The sequence below is a fragment of the Rhodamnia argentea genome, chromosome 4 (assembly GCF_020921035.1).
Source record: "Rhodamnia argentea isolate NSW1041297 chromosome 4, ASM2092103v1, whole genome shotgun sequence".
NCBI lineage: Eukaryota > Viridiplantae > Streptophyta > Magnoliopsida > Myrtales > Myrtaceae > Rhodamnia > Rhodamnia argentea.
Genome location: NC_063153.1, coordinates 12697051 through 12716997, shown reverse-complemented (window position 1 = coordinate 12716997; position 19947 = coordinate 12697051). Strand labels below are relative to the sequence as shown.

General features: G+C 41.3%; 3 protein-coding genes and 1 non-coding gene across 5 annotated transcripts; 2 read left to right on the top strand and 2 right to left on the bottom strand.

Moving 5' to 3' along the window:
• Nucleotides 1-1573: 1573 nt before the first annotated feature.
• LOC115746757 (probable flavin-containing monooxygenase 1) lies at nt 1574-5244 on the top strand. Its single transcript, XM_048277707.1, has 5 exons — nt 1574-2090; nt 2648-2888; nt 4010-4188; nt 4350-4699; nt 4830-5244. Exons 1-5 carry the CDS (start codon nt 1647-1649, stop codon nt 5170-5172), a joined length of 1557 nt encoding a protein of 518 aa, XP_048133664.1. The 5' UTR covers nt 1574-1646; the 3' UTR covers nt 5173-5244.
• Nucleotides 5245-5419: 175 nt separating this feature from the next.
• TRNAA-UGC lies at nt 5420-5492 on the bottom strand. Its single transcript has one exon. It is a non-coding gene; the product is annotated as a tRNA-Ala (tRNA).
• A 4670-nt stretch (nt 5493-10162) lies between these two features.
• On the top strand, nt 10163-12920 carry LOC115746758 (auxin-responsive protein SAUR65). 2 transcript variants are annotated; one of them, XM_030682669.2, is made up of 3 exons: nt 10163-10508; nt 11666-12218; nt 12588-12920. In XM_030682669.2, exons 2-3 carry the CDS (start codon nt 11756-11758, stop codon nt 12614-12616), a joined length of 492 nt encoding a protein of 163 aa, XP_030538529.1. In that variant the 5' UTR covers nt 10163-10508; nt 11666-11755; the 3' UTR covers nt 12617-12920. The 2 variants fall into 2 exon arrangements, with proteins under 2 accessions (XP_030538529.1, XP_030538528.1); XM_030682668.2 differs by having other exon boundaries at nt 10166-10508; nt 11749-12218.
• A 2996-nt stretch (nt 12921-15916) lies between these two features.
• On the bottom strand, nt 15917-16597 carry LOC115746712 (auxin-responsive protein SAUR76-like). Its single transcript, XM_030682600.2, has one exon. The coding sequence runs from the start codon at nt 16551-16553 to the stop codon at nt 16113-16115; it is 441 nt and encodes a 146-aa protein (XP_030538460.2). The 5' UTR covers nt 16554-16597; the 3' UTR covers nt 15917-16112.
• Nucleotides 16598-19947: the final 3350 nt, after the last annotated feature.

Below are 19947 nucleotides of genomic sequence, written 5' to 3'. Positions count from 1 at the left end.
GGGCTCCCGTTGCCTAACATGTCAATCCCCCCTACAAGGGCCCAAGGAGATGTGATCACTTGAGCATTGACCACGTGCTATGAGAATCCAATTGCCAGTTAAATAACTTCAATATTTTATGCCACTATAATTTAAACGTTAGATTAATCTTAACGTAATTATAATTAGGGTGAAATCGGCCACTTTGCGGTAAAATTTACAACAATCAAGAATATGGCCCAGTGGACTTTCTCAAGTCAATGCCCAGGCCCCAGCACAAAGTTAGGCGATAACCTGTTCACTCCGTCCAATGACCGCGTTTGTCAGAGTTAATTTTGCTATCGCTTTCCCAGAATTATTATTTCCAATTAGTTATTTTATGGGTGACAACAAACATTATTGTGGTACGTATTCCAACAGAACAGCTGGAGTGTTTAAAGCGTAGGAATATTAGCATTTAAAGTCAGCCAAAGTCATGGCAAAAATCTTCATAATCTGCTTATAGACGGAAAACAACAATAAAGAAATTGAGACGAGTCAAACGAAATCCGCTTGAGAACCAATCTAGTTTTACAAAATCTATTTCTAGAATAGGACCCTATTAGGAAAGATACACATATACATTAGGTACCCCCAACTGCAAGATTTTTTGCAGTGTCCATACTAAGCTAATTCGTTTGACCATACCTACAAAATGATAGGACTTTCACATGAATTATTTTACTTCAAGTTGCCACAACAAGAAGATAACGCTCATATAAGAATTTTCCTTGCATGGTACGTGCAAATTACATAAATTGTATATGCCACATCATATAGTACCCTCCATATATACAATTTGAATCTCTAATTTAATCGAGTTCCCAAGGGGTAAAATTGGATTTCTAGTAAGGCTTTGAAGGCAAAATAGGCAGCTGACTAATTTTCATTAATTGGGGCCTTCAGTATTTCGAAAATGCTGAAAGCTCACCAGCATTGAGCTTTCGGTCTTCCCAAAGGCGGCTTTCACCCTCAAAGTCCTTTTAGAATGGTTGCCGAACACTCCAAATTTTCCTTAAAGGGCTTTCAAAATGCTAAATCAAACGCACCCAATACCCTCCGTATATATAATTGAAAATCAAATTTCATCGGTCTCCTCAAGGCCTCGGCTATAGCAAGAGAACTAGTCAATCGGTGCACTGCTACTTCAAAATTGCATTTGAAGCAAGACGGTGATTCAATTACAATGCAACTTCCTCTTCAAGCTCCTCCAGCCTTTTGGAAGGAAAAAAAACCAAAAAGGAACTGAGAAAATTCAATCACGAGGAACGAAACTTCCTCATCAAGACGGACCAACTTCGCATACACTCACTAAAGAATAAGCCCCCCTCCCCCGTAATCCTTTTACTAATTTTTTATTGTCGGTCAACACAACCTTTCTATTATTCTAAGCATATGTACTCAACCCTTCACAAACATCTCTCTCTCTCTCTCTCTCTCTCTAAAAGCCCATTTCACGTGCATTTCTTTTGCACCACCCTCATGCAAAAAGCCTATAAATACCACCCATGTCTCTTCATCTTTGGACACAAATTGAGCAGCTACACAAGAAAACCATCGTTCCATTGTTCTTTCCCGTTCCATTCGAGGAAAACCCTAATCTTAGCCAAATTTCGAGCTACCCCATTATGGCTAGTGATGAAAGAAACGTCAAAATCTCGAAAGTCGGCGTAATTGGGGCCGGTGTGAGCGGTTTAGCTGCCGCGAAACAACTGGCCCCTCATGAGCCGATCGTTTTCGAGGCCACGGACTCGATCGGAGGTGTTTGGAAACATTGCTCTTATAGTTCGACTAAACTTCAGTCGCTTCGTTGCGATTACGAGTTCTCTGACTTCCCGTGGCCCGATAGAAATAATTCAAGCTTCCCTTCTCATGCCGAGATCGTGGACTACTTGGAAGCTTATGCCAAACACTTTGATGTGTTGAGGTGTGTGAGGTTTAACTCCAAGGTGGTGGAAGTTCGCTTCATCGGTGACCAGAAGATCACCGATAATGGGGGCGCGTATGGGAGTTTGTTGCCGGGTCAATCGGTTTGGGAGGTTGCCGTGCAAACCGGTTCAGACACTATTCAGGTATACCAACCTCATATACAATATACGAGCCTTAGTTCTCTTTATCTCCTTCTAGGGTTTCATGAAAGGCAAAATAAACACCAGACATGTCAGTTGACTTTGTATTGCATGATGTTGTGTCATTATAAACGGTCGAAAAATGCACCTTTGTTGTCTTAGACACTAGTTACAAACTAGCCTCCACTATCCTTTTCATCCACAACTTAGGTTTTTTGGTTTATTCTTCCATGTATTTTCATGAATCAAGAAATTCCTCAACCATTTCAGCAGGGATTCTAGGAAAAATCCCTAGAGATAATCAACCCAAGAAACTTCCTATTTTTAACAAGTATTGCGCACAGCGAATTTGCTTAAGAAGGTTTAAACTCTAGGGAAACCAGTCGATCTACGATCTATATTCCCACAAAAAAAAAAAAAAAAAGGCTACATATACTCTTCTTGGTGTTCTCATGTTCTTTGCTTCGACATAATCTAGCAAAGGTCTTAGTTATCAATCGACTCATCATGAAGGATTATGATAAGGCAATATGTCTGATAATTCGAAATCGCCGATACAGTGGTATGCTTTTGAGTTTCTGGTGATGTGCATCGGGAAATATGGGGACATACCCAAGATACCGGTCTTCCCAAAAGGTAAAGGGCCAGATGTGTTCCAAGGCCAAGTCATGCACTCCATGGATTACTCGAAGCTGGACCAGGAAGCTGCCACTCAACTTCTCCGAGGAAAGAAGGTTGTGGTCGTTGGCTACAAAAAGTCCGCCATCGATCTGGCCATGGAGTGTGCCGAGGCCAACCAAGGTATATACACACATACGTACATATCCATATACCCATCATTTGATGTTCTAACATCATCATATTTTCATTTTCTTCTTTTGTGGATCGCACTCGAAAAATAATTAGAAACCGATGAGCGAAATTCTTGAGAAAATTCAAGAAAGACGTGTCGGGTTCAGACTGAAGTTACCTTGAAGCATTCTTTTATCTCGACATTTTAAACACTAGGTTATGTCTCGATTGTGAATAAAAATAGCCTTACAAAGCCTTCTTCTATAAAAAGTGCAAAGTAAAATAAACATAAACCATCCGAAAAAGAATGTTCCCGCAGCCGGCACCTAATTATATTTTTCCATTTTCGCCATTAAATTTAGGCTTCTTTGATTTGTATTTCTTTTTTTTTCAAAAGTAGCGGGCATGACAAGATGGAAAATGCATGGAATGGACGCTTCAACATGCGCACGTATATCATATCACCAAAAGAAAGTCAAACGCGGGTCGTTGGTCCCGAATCGGGTCAAACGGAACCGCATGAACTAATCATGAATTGTCTTCTACTTGTCCACGTTGACTGCAAAAGACGACCAAAAAAAAAAAAAGAAAGGAAAATCGATAATTAAATTGTCAAATTTTCGTTTTTCTTTCTCGACCACACGAGTGGAAACCCGAACAGTCAGCCTTGACTTTCCACTTTTAGAAGGCGGGAGATGACAAGGACGTGTCCCCACTAGAACAGCATAAATCACACGGTCCTCTGCTGCTCTTTTGATCCTTTCCTTCTGCCCCTTTCGATTTTGCCAGACCATGTCTGGTCTTTTGCACGTGGAAGATTTGTCGGAATGGTCCCCGGGGTCTATCGGGTCGACCGGTGATCGTGACCAACTGGGCCAACCCGACTATGATCACGAGACTCGTTGATCCGGTTCGACCGGGTTTCGAAAGCTCTGATGCTTTTAAGAGATTCTCGATTTATTTCTTTGATTCTCTGAGATTGTTTTCTCCTCATTGAACTCTGGAACATTGCAGTTTCTCCCACTCGAACCCGATCCGACCGGAATGTTTTCTCATTGGCTTATGCATAATCTTTTTGTTGGACGTGTGAATGTTGACTTTCTCTGGTTTTTTGTTTGGACTGGAAAAAGGACCGGAAGGGCAACCGTGCACGATGATAGTGAGGACACGGCATTGGATAGTGCCGCATTACTGGGTCTGGGGTTTGCCGTTCTTCCTGTTCTACTCCACGAGATTCTCTCAGTTCCTCCATGAGAGGCCCAGCCAATCTCTCCTCAAGGCCCTCCTTTGCATCCTCTTTACCCCTTTGGTGAGTTCAAAGTCCCTTTCTTTTCCTAGTTTATTTCCAACTGAAGTTCAATTCTCGCCGGACATTTTCGATATAGATGCATATCGCTTCGTACTGCTATAGGCTGAGCATTATTGACAATCTCTGTGTGTGTGTGTGTTTTTTTTTGTGATGTGTAACAGAGGCGTGGAGTTTCCAAGTTCATCGAGTCCTATCTGCTGTGGAAAATGCCCTTGGAGAAGTACGGCCTGAAGCCGGAACACCCCTTTGAGGAAGACTACGCCTCCTGCCAAATGGCGATCGTGCCCGAGAATTTCTTCGGCGAAGCAGAGAAGGGCAAGATCGTGTTCAAGAGGCCGTCCAAGTGGTGGTTCTGGGAAGGAGGGGTCGAGTTCGATGACAAGACACGGGTCGAGGCCGACTTGGTGGTGCTGGCCACCGGTTTCGAGGGCAAGCAGAAGATCAAATCCATCTTGCCCGAGCCCTTCCGCAGCGTGGTGGAGTTCCCTTCCGGCATCATGCCCTTGTACAGGTATAATTCACGCGCCCTCTCTCAGATTAGAGCGCTAGCGTTGTCGACACACACACACACACACACACACACACACACACACACACGGGGGAAATTCATTAACCAATGCTGTTGCCGCCTTCTCGGGCAGGGGGATGATCCATCCGCTGATCCCGAACATGGCGTTCGTGGGGTACCTGGAGAGCGTGTCGAACCTGCACTCGGCGGAGCTGGGGTGCAAGTGGCTGAGCCGGCTGGCGGAGGGGGAGTTCAAGGTGCCGAGCGTGGAGGGGATGCTGGAGCAGACGGGGAGGGAGGTGGAGGTGAGCAAGAGGACGACCAGGTTCTACCGGAGGCACTGCATCTCCACCTACAGCATCAACCACGACGACGACATCTGCGAGGAGATGGGATGGAGGGCTTGGAGGAAGAACAACTGGTTCTTCGAGGCGTTCAGCCCCTACACCAGCCAGGACTACGAAAAGGAGAAATAGAAAATACCAAATAATAATAATAATAATTGGCGTTGCTGGTGTGGATACATATAGCGAAATTGAATTCATAGAAAATAGACGAGAAAATAATAAAGTATGTTGACACGAAATAGTGGTAAGCGTTGCTTACCAGAAAATTCAGTTCTTGTACCAAATATTTTCTAATTCCAATTACATTATTCTCAATTTCCTTTTCTCTCACTCTCTCTCTCCGAGAAAAGCAAAAAAAAAAAAAAAAAAAACCAATTGGAGATGCGGGGTATCGAACCCCGTACCTCTCGCATGCAAAGCGAGCGCTCTACCGTTTGAGCTACATCCCCACGCACGACTCGACGTCGTGAAGAATTTCACATAAAGCGTTGTTGTCCTTTGCCTCTTCCACCGGTCTTTTGGCCAAAGCTACTAAAGCGATCGACTCATATTTTGGACAGGTATTATCTAACGGTCCGCTGTCGGAACAGCGGACCCTCTTGTCTTTATTTGTTTATATTTTTTATTTATTTAATCCACCTGAATGGCCATTTAATATGGAAAATAACACGCCAAAAAGGTTGCACGCGTCATTTGCTCTTTATTCCCTAGGGCGCACCAAGGGGCAGTTGCTTTGTTAACGTCTTCTTCCTACTCCTCCTCCATCGTGGCCTTGAGGACAACGCTAACGTGTAAGGCTCGAGCGACCTGATACTTTTTAAGGTACCGCGAAAAGGTTGCGGAATTCCAACTCCGAGCACGCCTTAGCCTTTATAGCGAATTGAACAGCCTGTCGAGCTCTCGCTCTCTGAGCTTCGTCCCGCGTAAAGCGCGCGATGCTTAGGTCGATCGTCTCACGGCTCGAGGTTTTCGCCAGTTGAGCGTTTCGCGAGTCGAGGTTTTCGCCGGTCGACCGTTCCATGACTGAGAGGAATTGTCTAAAAATTTCTAAATCTATTGCATTTTTATTAATTCGGTCCTAGATCTTTGTATTTTGTCAATTGAATGGTAAACATTTTCACGTTTGGCAATTAAGTCCAAATGGTTAATTTTTGTCGCAATTTTGCTAAAGTGGACGTTGAGCCTCGCTTGTGGCGAGCGAGGGCGACCCTTGCCCGGGCGAGGCCAACTCACCAAGCCATGGTCGATGGCCGCCACCGGCAAAAGAAAAAAGAAAGGGACAAAAAAGGAAAGAAAAAAAAAATTAGAAGAATAATATAAAAATTAAAAATTAAAATTAAAATATTATGAAAAATTATCTACATTTGCGCGAGCCATGCCAAGTGAGACGATCGGCGTCCACGTTATTAATTTTTTGTCAAACTTGGCTAGTTAGACTCAACTGGTAAAGTGTGAAAATGTTTCGGACTCAATTGGCAAAATCGAAAAGTTTAAGACTAAATTTGAAAGCAATAGATGTAGGATTGGGACAATTTTCCTCCTCTTCCTCCTTCTTCGAGGCCTATAGGACCACGCCAACATGTAAACCTCATGAAACACGATACTTTAAGGTACTGCAAGAATATTACGAAATTTCGAGCACGTTGAGCCTTTACAGCGTACGGTCCGTCGAGCTTGCTCTCCGAGGTTCGTCCCGCATAGATCGCACCATGCTTAGGTCGATCGTTTCACGACTCGAGGTTTTTCGCCGATTGCAAAGTCCCACGGGCTTTTTCGAAGTTTGTGTCATGCAAAGCCCATTTCTTTGTTGAACGCCCTAATTCACCACCGACTATATATAGTCGCATAGAATGTCAATATTTAGGAATTTTCATTTTTGAGACCGATGTGGCCAATTCAAGCTCTTTTTTGAAACAATGGTCACTTCAACCCTTACTTGGAACAAATGTCCACTTTAGGAATAAGGGCATGAAGTGGCCATTTTTTCAAATAATGACATGAAGTGGTCATATCAATCTCAAAAAAGGGCCTAAGTCATTGCTTGGTCAGGGGCACTTTCATTATTTTTTTCTATTTTGTAAAAAAAAAAAAAAAAAAAAACCTCCCCAGCCTATGGCCATCGTCCCACCAGCCTCCCAAGTAGCACCGATACTAATACGCAACATGACACGACACGACATGCCAACACATTATTATAAAAAAAAAATAGAGAATTCCGTCATGTTGGAACACGTTATATATTAAATATGTATATATATATATGATAAATTATGATTTTTATGATTCTTTCAATTAAATTGAGAATTAATTGAGAATTACCTGGTAGAAAGAGCCAAGAGGTGCATCACACGTTTTCAAACGGATCTCAAGTAATTGTGCGTGCAAGTTATAAACATTCAGAAAAAAGGCAACCATTTGTCAACAGTTGATGCATAGACATGGCAAGATACATGGGAAGAGTATATACACAACCATCCTCTTTTTCGTGCCACTTGTTCATCTTCCATGTCCTCTCTGGAATGTAGCAGAACAATTACAACCCGAACCCTCTTCCTTCGACCAAATCACGTTCCCTGAAGCTCCCTCAGGGGCTGCTATGGTGAGCCAATCTGGCTCCTCTCCTAATCTACGCCGCAAGTCATTGGATCTTCGGGGTTTAGTCAAAGATTCAGTGTGCAGGGAAGCTCTGAGGTCGACCAGTTAAAACTACGGCTAGAGAGGAAGTCACCGGACGCAGAGGGATACAGAGACTCGCTGAAACCATCACAGCCACTGAAACCCGCTGAAGGTTCTTCTGAAGATGGGTTCCGAGGCGAAGCAGACTGTGCCTGCAGATCCTAACGAATCCCTGAAGGTTCTTACAAAACTCCGAGAAGCACCGTGGTACTTCAGCGATGTTCGGGGACCTTTCGAGACCAACGTAGGAAGCAAGAGAAGGGGCTGCGCATCTGATATCGAAGGATGCACCTCGATTTTCTTATGATGGAAGATAGCTAAGCCGCTTGTCCTTTGAATCACGGGAGACCATTAAATCCATCCCGAAGCAGAAAGAGCTACCCAGACTTTCACTAGACAGAAGGGAGAGTTCAATCCTGAGCTCTAACTGTAATTCATAAAACCAATCTTCTGAGGAGTGTGTCGAAGGGTGGCGGCAGCAGCTCAGAATGAGAAGTTGGTTGATCCGATGCGGAATGACGGAAGCCAACAAAGATGGCATTCAAGTCACAGCCAAAGTGAAAGAGAAGAAGAGATAAACAGGGGATTCATGAGTCCCACATTGGTGGTGAGGCAAAAAGAAAAATATGAAGTCTCTTTAAGAAGCCGGGTCTCCTCGTGATTCAAATGCTTGCAAGATGAAGGAAAGAGTCCCACATCGGTCATACAGTGAGGATAGCATGTATGATGATTTTTTAAAATGCCGAGGACGAGACTTAGATACCTACTTTTATTGCTTGTCTCGCTTATTTAACCACAGAATGGATAATTTGTTTTGACGGAAAGCCCTCCATCCATTGAGCGTTTCAAAGTTGGTTTTTTATTTTCAAGTAGACGTCGGACACGCGAGCCAAAGGCGTGTCTCCGGCGTTGAATACGTTCGGATTCCCGGCATGCACACCCTTTGTGTGTGTGTCGGTGCTTCGTGCGAAGCACCGGCCTCTCATATTTTCATTGTTTTTACTTCTAGTTTTGTAAATTGTAATTAAATTTACCTAAAGATTAGGTTAAATTTGTACGATCAGACAAAAATATTAAGCCGACGTCGACCGGTTAGGCGATGAGATCAGATTTTTATTTGAGATAATCATGATTTATTCAGTTCTTTTTTAAAATTATCGTGCCACTTCAAATTTTTATTTAAAATAATTTATACTTTTAATATCTTTATTTTAAGGGTATTTCGAGATTTTATTCGAATATGTCTTTCATATTCTAACGTGTCTTTAAGATTAATCAAAGTAAAACTGGGGTCGGTAACCACAAGTTGCCCATTGGATGGTATCGGGGAACTTCGTACAAAAAGATCAAAGCATTCAGTAAAAGCTGGACGCCGTTCTCACCGTCATCACGTGACACCAGAACCCAACCTGGTGCTCATCCAACGGTTCAGAGTAGACACTGCATTCAACATCTTCTCTAGCGCATGTATGATCAGAAGAATGAGTTTCGAGAAATATATATAAAACCGATTCGTTTGCATCACTTTTTTGTTGCCCATGAAAATATTAGGCATAAGATATTGTCGATAATAATAACATTTTTAGCTAATCAATTATTTCAAGCGATACACGCGATTACTTTTAGGAATGAATTTTCGAAATTATTCATTTTTTATGAAAAAACGGAATCATAATTATAAAAAAAATCGACTAGGCGTGCCATTACTCCAAGAAACACAAGAACATGATAGATAATCTCCGGCCACATATACTCTTAGTCTCGTCGGATGTTTGACATAACCTACTAAACCCCCATTAGAGATACATCATCAAATGATGAGACGATGCGGTTCGAGAAATGCGTGACCTTGAGCCCAATCTTTGCTGGATCCAACGACTTTCGGCTCAATCACCTAGAAGCCATTCCTTTCGGACCGCTCTCACACTAGCTTGTTTGGTATGCAATTATGCATATAAACCGAGTCATGAATGAAAGTTCAGTCCGATGTATCGGAGTCGATGAGACATGGATTTCTACGAAGGACAATAACAGGGATGATCCCTGCTCCCTACACAGACGCAAGTGAGATCGAGAAATATATCGATTTCCTCGTCAAATAACCATATGTTGAAATAGAGCTCGACTCTCCAAAGAAGAAATTTATTCATTTTCGGGAACAAAATTAGAGCATGAGAGAATTAGAATCATTTGCGTTACCAAACAAATTCCCAAACCGTCTCTTACATTATAAGAATCGAATAAACTATGATTAAAAGAACTTATTCATTTATCCACTTACAGCCTGTCCCATTTCCTAATATGACATCTTTCGTGGAGAGATTACGATACATTGTATCTGGATGGAATTACACCAATTAATTAAATCTTGCTATAATTAAATGGATTTATTTCCTTAATTATGAAATCCTCATCCCCCTTTGCGCCAAACCACATTGAAAGCCGTTGCCTTCTTTGGCGCACAAAGAACAGAAAAAACCAACAAATACAAAAAGGACAGAGACAACTCTCTCTCTCTCTCTCTGCGCAGAAATCTCTGCGACTCCCAATCCACCGTATAAATTCGGTAGCCCGACATTCATTCGCCAATTTCGCTTCGGGATTTGATCCGCATTCAATCCGTTCTGGGTGTCTGTGCCTCTCTCTCTCTCTCTCTCTGTTCGTCTGCGTTCTTTTCGTTCTTTGGGGGGTGAGAGAGCTCGCTTCTGGGGAAGGAGATCCAGCTCCCGAGGCTCCGTTATGGCGTTCCAGCTTCTCCGCTCATGATCTCTCCTCGTCCTCCTACCCAGGTACTTCGATTACGCGCGTTTTGGGTCCCTTTCTTTGATTCGGTTTGGGGGCATTTGATGCGATTGCTCCTCCTCGGCGCAATCGGGTGTCTTTGCTTCGCACTGCGTACTCGAGGGTTTCAATCGGTTCCGACTGCCTGTTTTTCGTGAATTTTCTCGGATTTGGTTCCTTAGTTTATGCCTGCGTTCGCGAAACGAAGGAATGGCGCGTTGATTTCTGTACGCTGATCTCTCGCTTGCGAAAGAATCTTGTTGGCTTGTGGCGTACGTGTTGAAAGGTGTATTCGTAGTTTAAAACTGATTGTGATCAGATGGTTAAAGCTGACATTTTGAACGATTCGATGGATGGGGAAGGGAATTCACGTTTTCTTCAATGTAATGCCGCCCGATTGTCTTGCAAATGTGACGATTTGGTTATAGTGGGTTTGATCAAAAGCCGAGATGAAGAATTAGATCTAAAAGTGGAGGTACGTATGGAGAGGAGAAACAGCTTGTTTCAAATTCAGTAGGTTTTGTTTTTTCGTTCTTTTTTCCTTTCTGTTTTCTGAGTTTTGAGATCTTGACATTGATAGCTCTGGTTTCATTAAATCTATCCTCCATGTGAGTTTTGCCGGCCACATGATCCATTCTACTTGACTACATTATCAATCATGAGAGAAGGAGAGACGGATTGGTACTTGTTTTTTTTATTTTTTTTACATTTTTGGTCGAAAGGATTGCTACTTGTTAGATGAGAGGGTTTTTATGGTAAGATGAGGAAGGAAATACAAGACTAGACTGGACCTCGAACTTTCTCTAACAACATATAGACACATGATTTATAGATTTCTCGGAAGGTGATTCTCCAATAGTTTGGGCCTGATGGATTGGTTCTTAGGGCCATCTTCAGATATATTGTTGGTAGACATTTCCGCTATAGGGCGACCGGGAAAAATGGAACACTTTCGAGGAAAATAAAACAAAATCCTTATCCGATAGGTATTTTATTCAATTTTTGTTGTGTGCTCATTTGTTGTGCCTTATTGTCATATCTAATTCCAGATAACTATTCAAAATCTTATTTTACCTTTGTCAGACAATTCTCTGTTTTTTGTGGAGGATTATGAATGATTTCCTTTCAGAAACTTCATTTTTACTTATCTCAAACAATCGTGCAGTGGGAGAAGATGCTGTGAGATTAGTGATCTGAAGGTGGACACTGTGAATTCATTCCAATATTTTTCTTTTGCTGTTGCTTCAGAGTTTCTATGATGGATGATAACGGTGGTGCCAAGTTGACTGGGATCAGGCAGATTGTCAGACTTAAGGAACTCCTCCACAAGTGGCAGTCTGTCACGCTAAGCTCAAAGGCAGACAACCCTGATCCTGAAGAAGGCCAAGGGAACATCTCACCTTTGATTAATAAGAGGATTGCCAATTTGCAGTGTTGTGACTCGGATGAAGACAGCTGCCCTAGCCCTGAACCACCAGCAGATGTTCCAAAAGGATATTTGGCAGTTTACGTTGGACAGGAGCTTCGGAGGTTCATCATTCCTACTAGCTATCTTAGTCATCCGCTTTTCAAGGTGTTGCTGGAAAAGGTCGAGGAGGAATTCGGTTTTGATCACAGTGGCGGGCTCACAATCCCATGCGAAATTGAGACCTTCAAGTTTCTACTGAAATACCTGGAGAATCATCAAAATGCAGAACCTGACCCTGATGAAAGCTCCGGTAATTTTCTTGTTACAATTTCACGAGATGAACTCACTTTCCTGTGTTTGAGAGTAATGAACAATCTTTGAATAATCCTGATGACATGTAACAGTAGATCCCCATTGAACAAGCCACAAAGCATACCGAACTTTTTAATTTAAAAGTGCCTATACAAGAGTTTGGTTCTGCCCAATCAAGCTAGCTTTAGAGTGGCAACATGGACTAAATGGCTTTTGCACCTATTCCTCATGCATATAACGAAAAGACTCACAATCATCCTTTTTCTGTTGCACTTCCTTATGTTTTCTCGACATTGCACTGCTCTGTCAGTCGGTGCATCTTTACAAAGGGGTTTACTGAACTTGAGGTTCCTTATTGGTTATGCAGCTGAAAATTCAGAAACTGCTGAAGAGTGACGACAGCGCTGTCGGTAGATTGCTCAGATCCTAGGACAGACTGTGGTGCCGAGCAAGGTCTCTCGTAACGCAGACATCTTGTTTTTCCATTTTTAACAAATTTCTCTTCTGGAAAATATGAGGAACTGTAGGAACTCTTTAGTTTAGCTTTTTTAAAGTGTGCTGGCGGAGTTCAATGGTAGAGTTCATAACAGATCTTTTGCATCTGTATGTTCTCTCTGGTACTTGCATGAGACCTCTTTTCTAATGTCAAATTGACCTCATTCACAAAGAACGATGAAATCAACTGACACCCTGTATATGAGATTGAAACTTCTTACATATGCTCACATTGCTTTCCAGCTACACCTTCACAATCTATAGTGCAAGGCGTGTTATTTTCTGTTATGTACCCTGTTTCTGTTGCTTTGCGATCTCTCCGCTAAATTGGTCTGACGCGAAAGCTTAGAAAATGGGCAAGCGGTGTTCCATGTGCTTTTCTGAGAAATGATCCCTGTACGCAGAATGGTTGATCATCAGCACCGCCTGACAGATAAGACAACCTATATTTTAAGCAGACAGTTTCCTTGTTTTGAAATGGAAGTACTTCAGATTCCTGAACACGGCAGACTTCATGTGCCTTGTGATAGTTACTTGGGATCACATCCTAGGAATGTTCGTTTTTTTAATGGTTTGTTGGTCGGTCGTGTCTCCCTTTTAAGTATTAAAAAGAACTCCTCTCCAAGAACTATCCTGTCCACTCCTTTTCTTTTCTTTTCTTTTTCTTTTAATCACACTTTTCTTTTCTTTTCTTTTCAACAATTCCATTTTAGCTCTTTTTCTTTTTCTTTTCAATTTCATTTTATTTTCCTTGCCCATTCTTACCCTTTTCTTTTTTATTTTTCCTCTTTTCAAATTCGTGCTATTTATGCAATTTTATCAAATATGTTGATGACAGTAAGCTCAAATAAATTTATAATACGATAAAAAGAAAAAAGTTTGGATGCATAGTTAAGAGTGTTGAAACATATGTCAAAGCTCGCGAGAAAATTTATTAGTATGTAGTTTTATTAGTTTAGCATATGTTACTCGAGAAACTCAAAAAATTAATATGATTATGGACTTAAATAGCCACCATTCTAAATTAAACCTCTTTCCCAATTAACTTGAGGTTAAAAAAAAATGGAAAAAGATAAAGGAAAAATAGGATCCCGACTAAAATTTGAATAAGTTAGATGGACTACATGATCGGATCAATCAGACTAAGCTAAAGCCCTCATTTCTCATTCGACGAGCTTCCTCCATGATTCAAAAACACAAATTCTTCTATTTCGCCGTACCGAAATCATGAAGACAGAGTAGAGAAAATATATCAACTGGGTGAAGCGAGGACTTGCGTATCTGAGGCGCTTGCGGCTTCTCTTCGCTGCGAGAGTTATGACACCGAAGCATGCATGCCGCTGGCTTGAGAGAGTCGACGGAGAAGACGCCGCAAGAGCGCTGGCATGTTCCAAACACTGAGCGCAAGTTCAAGAAAGGTGAAGTTACGCCATGAAAATTCTTCACCTAAGTTTGGACTGCAATTAGAGAGAGAGAGAGATGGGACTTCATATCGTCTTCGCAAATAAGATATCAGATTCTAAAGATAGGAAGATCATTTTGTATTAGATTAGTTTCCCAACAATAATGCTCCTCTTTGTTTACAAAAAGCTTTGCAATCATACTTTTTTAAGTTTTTAACTCTCCACGCACTTCGGACATCTCCATGTAAAAAGTTGATGATTAATTTCAGTGTCTAGTAAGCACGGCATCAAGTACGTAAACCACATGTTGTGATTCACTAAACTTTCACGCAAATTCCTGAGAAATTTTGTTCGAAAAGTCCTAAACCTATTGCATTTCTACCACTTCAGTCCTAAACATTTTTAATTTTGTCAATTGAGTCTTAAACCTTTTCTCTTTTTTTTCCAGTTGAGTCCTATTGGCCGGAATTCACTAACGCGGACGTTGGCCGTCCGGATTATGACCTTTTTGGGATAATTTTTCCTATATTTCTTGACGTTTCCAATAATTCGTCTGCCAATTATTCAGATTCCACAAGGTCCTTGACACTACCAAGGAAAATTTAGGTAGTTTAATTGGCCATCGATCAATACCTTAACCACTAATTGTGACCATTGACCTTCCGGCAACCACAACTTTGCAAAAAAAACAAAAAACAAAAATGCACGTGGCCACAAGCCAGAAATTCTTTGTAGCCTTATTACCAACCATCACATGATTGATCAATCTTAAAATTTTGTATAGTCAAATTTTGGGGATTCACGAACATGCAAGGAGTGATCACCTCAAGGGAACATAGTACGTGACACTGTTCTTCCATGAGTGGGGCACGTCTTATTTATTGCAAGAAAAATCCAAATTCGGATTACGCAAACAAACCAATTTCCTCATAGTAACATGGGCCTAGCCGAAACCTGGGCCCACCGGGGGCCGAACAGGATCCGATCTCGTGATCCGACGCCACGTGGCGGACGATTAGCGGCAGGTGGTTCTTAAATGAGTAGCGCCGCGAAAAGCGGGTGTCCTCTTGTTCTTGGTCGCGTCGTTTTGGTCGACGGCCAAGGATTGAGCAAAATCTTGCGTCCCTTCCCACCTGGTTGGGCTGAGGTTGCAAGATTGAAATATTGTATGGATACCACTTAATGAAGTAATGCGACGAACGAAATGAATCGCAGGGTCGCAAAATCAGTGGAAATTTCGACTTTGATCCGGCAACATCGGTTTTTTTTTTGTATTCAGATTCTTAAAATATATGATAAATTTCATCTTATCAAAATCTTTGCTCGATCCGTACCATGTCACAAATAAGTCGATCGATGAAACAACAGTGCTAATCGGTTTCATGGTACGAGTTCGATCTCTCACATCCATCAAATGCAAACAAGATTGCGGACGGGTCCCCTCGAATGTCGACTTAGTTTTTATCTTGTTGGTACACATTTGTGAGGTGCTAGACTGAAGTATTGCTTACTAAAACTCGTTACGTAAAGCGTCGGTTCATGAAATAACCTACTAACCTTGTGGACCAAATAAGAGATAGACTCAGCGAAGTTTGGTCGAGCTAAAACTCAAGTATCGGGTCAGTTTCTTGAGACCCTGTTTTGATCTACCGTCTTGCAGACGGTTCTTATTCTCTTCATACGTAATTCATCTGTGATCAAGTAAGCACGTACCGTGTGCCTCGACACAAGTGTGTGCATTGAGGCGGTTTCTATTAACAAAATATGAGATAATTAGAGGGGAAGAACACATAAAATGTCATTGAAAATCCAAACGCATAGTTCATATTTGAACATGACTGCAGCAACGTCCCTCCGTGAGGAATCTCTCTCCTCCATATTTAAGATTAGAATAGAATAAACGAAGTTATTACAGCTTATAAATGGCCTCCAATCTCTTGACCAAATCGAATGTTATCCCTTTCGACATCGCCATGCATGCATCTTCGTCTCCCTCAGTAAGCGTAGAACTCGACCAACTCATCCAGCGGTTCGGGCCGCGACTCGGCGTTCTCGAGCATCCACAGCAAGTGCTCGAACAGGACCACCTCGCACGCGATGCTGAGGGACGAGTCTTCGCCGGGGGAGGGGGAGGGGAGGGGGAGGGAGGGGGAGGAGTCAGGTGATGGCACGCCGTTGCTGGAACGTGCGGCGAGCTCGCGGAACAGAGGGTGGCGGGCGACAGCGGAGCCCACGAGGTAGCGCCGCCGCGACTGGCCGACGTAGACGGGGCAGAGGTCTGTGGAGGAGGACGACAAAGACGAAGAGTCGCCGTTGTCCGATGAAGCGAATGCGGGCGCTGAGTTAATGGCGTGGCGTCTGTTTTGGTGGCCAAAGGAGTTGAGCTTCTTGAGGACCGACTTAAGTTTGGCAAGCTTCTCGCCACCTCTTCCCATGGCTGTTTTAGAGAGAGAGAGAGAGAGAGAGAGAGAGAGAGAGATTGGGGGATGAGAAAATGGAAGGAAGGTTCCTCTTTTATAGGAGAAAATTGAGGACGATTACGATTGCTGGAGGTTACACAATTCAGTGGGTGTGGTAGCGGCGCCACAAAAGGGAAAATTAAGAAAGAAGTCTATAATTGTACTACTTTAGTCCTAAATTTTTTTTCTTTTTTTCTTACCAATTCAGTCCTAAACCTTTTGCGATTATGTCAATTCAGTCTATCCGGCGAATTTTGGCCAGCCGGCACTAATGTAGATGCCGGCCAATAGGTGACATAATATTTTAAGTTTTTTTTTTTAACTTTTTCCTTTTTTTTTTCTTTTCTTTTTTTCAACCTTCCCTCTCCTTCCTCAAGCCGGTCACCGAGGTCCGGCAAGGGTCGACCTCGCCATGGTGGGGCGAGGTTTGGCCTCGGCAACCCGTAGCAAGGCCCGCATCCATTCATCGTTGGCCGGCGAAAATTCGCCACAAAGACTAAATTGGTACAATTGCAAAAAGATTTAGGACTTCCGATAAAAAAAAAATTTAGTAATGAACTGGCCAACAAAAAAAAAAGTTGAGGACTGAATTTGGTACAGCTGCAATAAATTCAAGACTTTCTTGACAATTTTTTAGGCCACACTCATAAAGGATATGTTATTTTCAAAAGTGAATATTGTATATGAAATTGTTTGGACTTGATTATATAAAGTATCATATATACATACAAGCCTCTAACATATATTTGCCCCTACCTTATCTTACTTATTGTTCATTTATTGGGATAAGTGCACTGAAAATTTTAAAACTTGTCACGAAGGTGCAATTGAGTCCTAAAATTTATTTTAAAAAATGTAATTAAGTCTAAAAACTTGTCAAATTGGTGCATCAAATCCTTTCGTTAACTCCATCCAACTTGATTTCCTTCTCTTTTTTTTTTTATCTAATCGAAGAAGTATTTAGATTAAAAAATTATGATTGAATCAAGCCGAAGTCGTTTTAATCTTATTCTTCTCATTCTAGCCACATAAGAGAGGGAAAAAAAATGGTCACATTAGCATTTTCCTATAGCCAAATTGGACGTAGTTAACGGAATGATTTGACTACTAATTTGACAAATTTTAAGACTTGATTGCACTTTTTGTAATTTTTAGGACTTAAGTGCTCTTATTGTAAGTTTTAGAACTTAATTATATTTATTTTTTCAATTTTTTTTTTTCATGTTTATATAGCACGAAACTAGGAGCTTGATAGTCATCCCGAAAATAAGTACAACCATCACTAGCATGTGCATAATGTGCGCACGAATTGCAATTGTTTATTTCGTAAACAAAGGCGCTCCGAAATACTCATTTCTACCTTCCGAGCAAAATTAGAGGTGGCGAAGCCAAGCTCGGCTAGCCGGTGACCTTCCATGACCTTGAGACGGCGGAGGCAACCATCGGGGCAGAAGCGGAAACCAGCTCGGCACGTGCTTTCGCGGGCTTAAAACGGTCAATACATCGCTCGGGTTAGCAAGCTTGAATCATGCCGACCAAGTCTATCTCGAAAAATCTCTGCAAGCAATGGCTCGACACAGACATATGCCATGCCGAAATTAAATGGCCTTCCTTTTTGCTTTTTATTTATTATTTCTAGTTAAGGGCTGAAAAATAAAATATAGTATGCCCCATACTATTTTATTTTGTTTTACGCCGCATAACTCTTCCTACAAAAAAAAAAAAAAAGAAAAACTCCAAATATTTGATATATTTCTCTTTAAATGAGATATCAATTCCAATGACGGTTTAATTAGATATCTTACAGCTAGAATCCCTCTTTTTTCCAACCATTAAAAGAACCTGCAGGATTATTAACAGTACCTTTTTTTTTTTTTGACAATCTGAATAAATTTCAAAAATCGATTTCATCGTCCCATAACAACAAGACAAGTGTCTTTTTGATTGGTACCGCACTGGCCCTTTGGTTAGACTATTTGTATCTATATGCATTAAGAAGAGAATACCATATTGCGCTATCTACAACCCCCTCTTTAAGACGTAGCATTTAATTATATCTGTTTAGTAAATTCATTCAAAGGAAAGAAATCGACAAAGGAATCTTTGGTACGATGTTCAACAGTTCCCAAACAATTGTCATAGGCTTTGTCTTGTCATCATATGGCTAGTGCCCAATATGTTTCAGAGCAAACATTATGAAACATATGATATTAGTCAATAATCAATTAATTGACGTTCTGTTTGTCGGCGAAATTACGCCGATTCGAGGGAGAATTTCTATTTCTTATTAGACAGCTACTGGGCAACAAACCCATGTGATTAAGGGACACAATAATTTTGATTTTGGGCCTAGGTCGTCTCATTGGGTACTTGACACGTGTCGCACCGCAGCTCAGTAGCTTAGTATGTAGTAGATCAACTTAAAGAAAATTATCGAAAAAGCCGTAAACCTTTAGCACTCCATGTGTACTTCAACTAGGGCAAACTTACTTTAAGAGATGTCACAATTCGATTAGAGATCTAAAATTTTCGGTCTGAAAGTATAAAGCGGGATGGAAGACGTTTAAGAAAAGGAATTGAGTAGCTTATCCGAATCCATTTGATCCATCAATGGTTGATCTTCTAGCTGAAAGACCTAAAGGAGAGGCATCTCGTAGTCCTTTATGACCACAGAGTTTGATCAATTCCAAAGTGTAATCGACTTCTGGCTCACCTGGCCCCCAACTTAAGAATCCAAAGGTTGCCTTTGGATGTTGTTGTGACGCTCTGGTTACGAAGGTTACCGGGGTCTAGTCCTTATCATTTTAAATTTTTCAATTCAGTCTTAAACATTTTTACCTTTTGCCGATTCGGTTATATTAGATGGAAATCGCTAACATGGACGTCGGCCATCCTACGTGGCACCGCTAGCGCTAACGTAAATAATTTTTAATAAATTTTTTATATTCGACGGTGCCATGTTTTTTCGGCCCATTTTTCTAATTGATAAGAATGATTAAAATTAGGAAAATATGTTTCGAATAGAGAGCCTTCAATAAAGGGAGAGAGAACTAAAGGGCCAGAAACTTTTGGGCTCTACTTGCTCTTGAGAATGAACAATGTTTAAGCCTGAAACCAAGCCCAATAAGTCCCTTTTCCTACTTTTTCTCTTTATTTCCATATTTTTTTTCGGGGTCGAATCTTTATTTTTATATCGACAGAGTTAGAAAACTACGTCAAAAATTTCTTTATTTCGCGAAAGATAAATAATTTTTAAAAAAATAATTTTTAAAATAATTATTTATACTACGTGAAATAACTGGCGAATCGAATGTATTTTAACTATTGACAACAATTTTATGTCTAAATATTCCAGAAAACGATGGGTTCA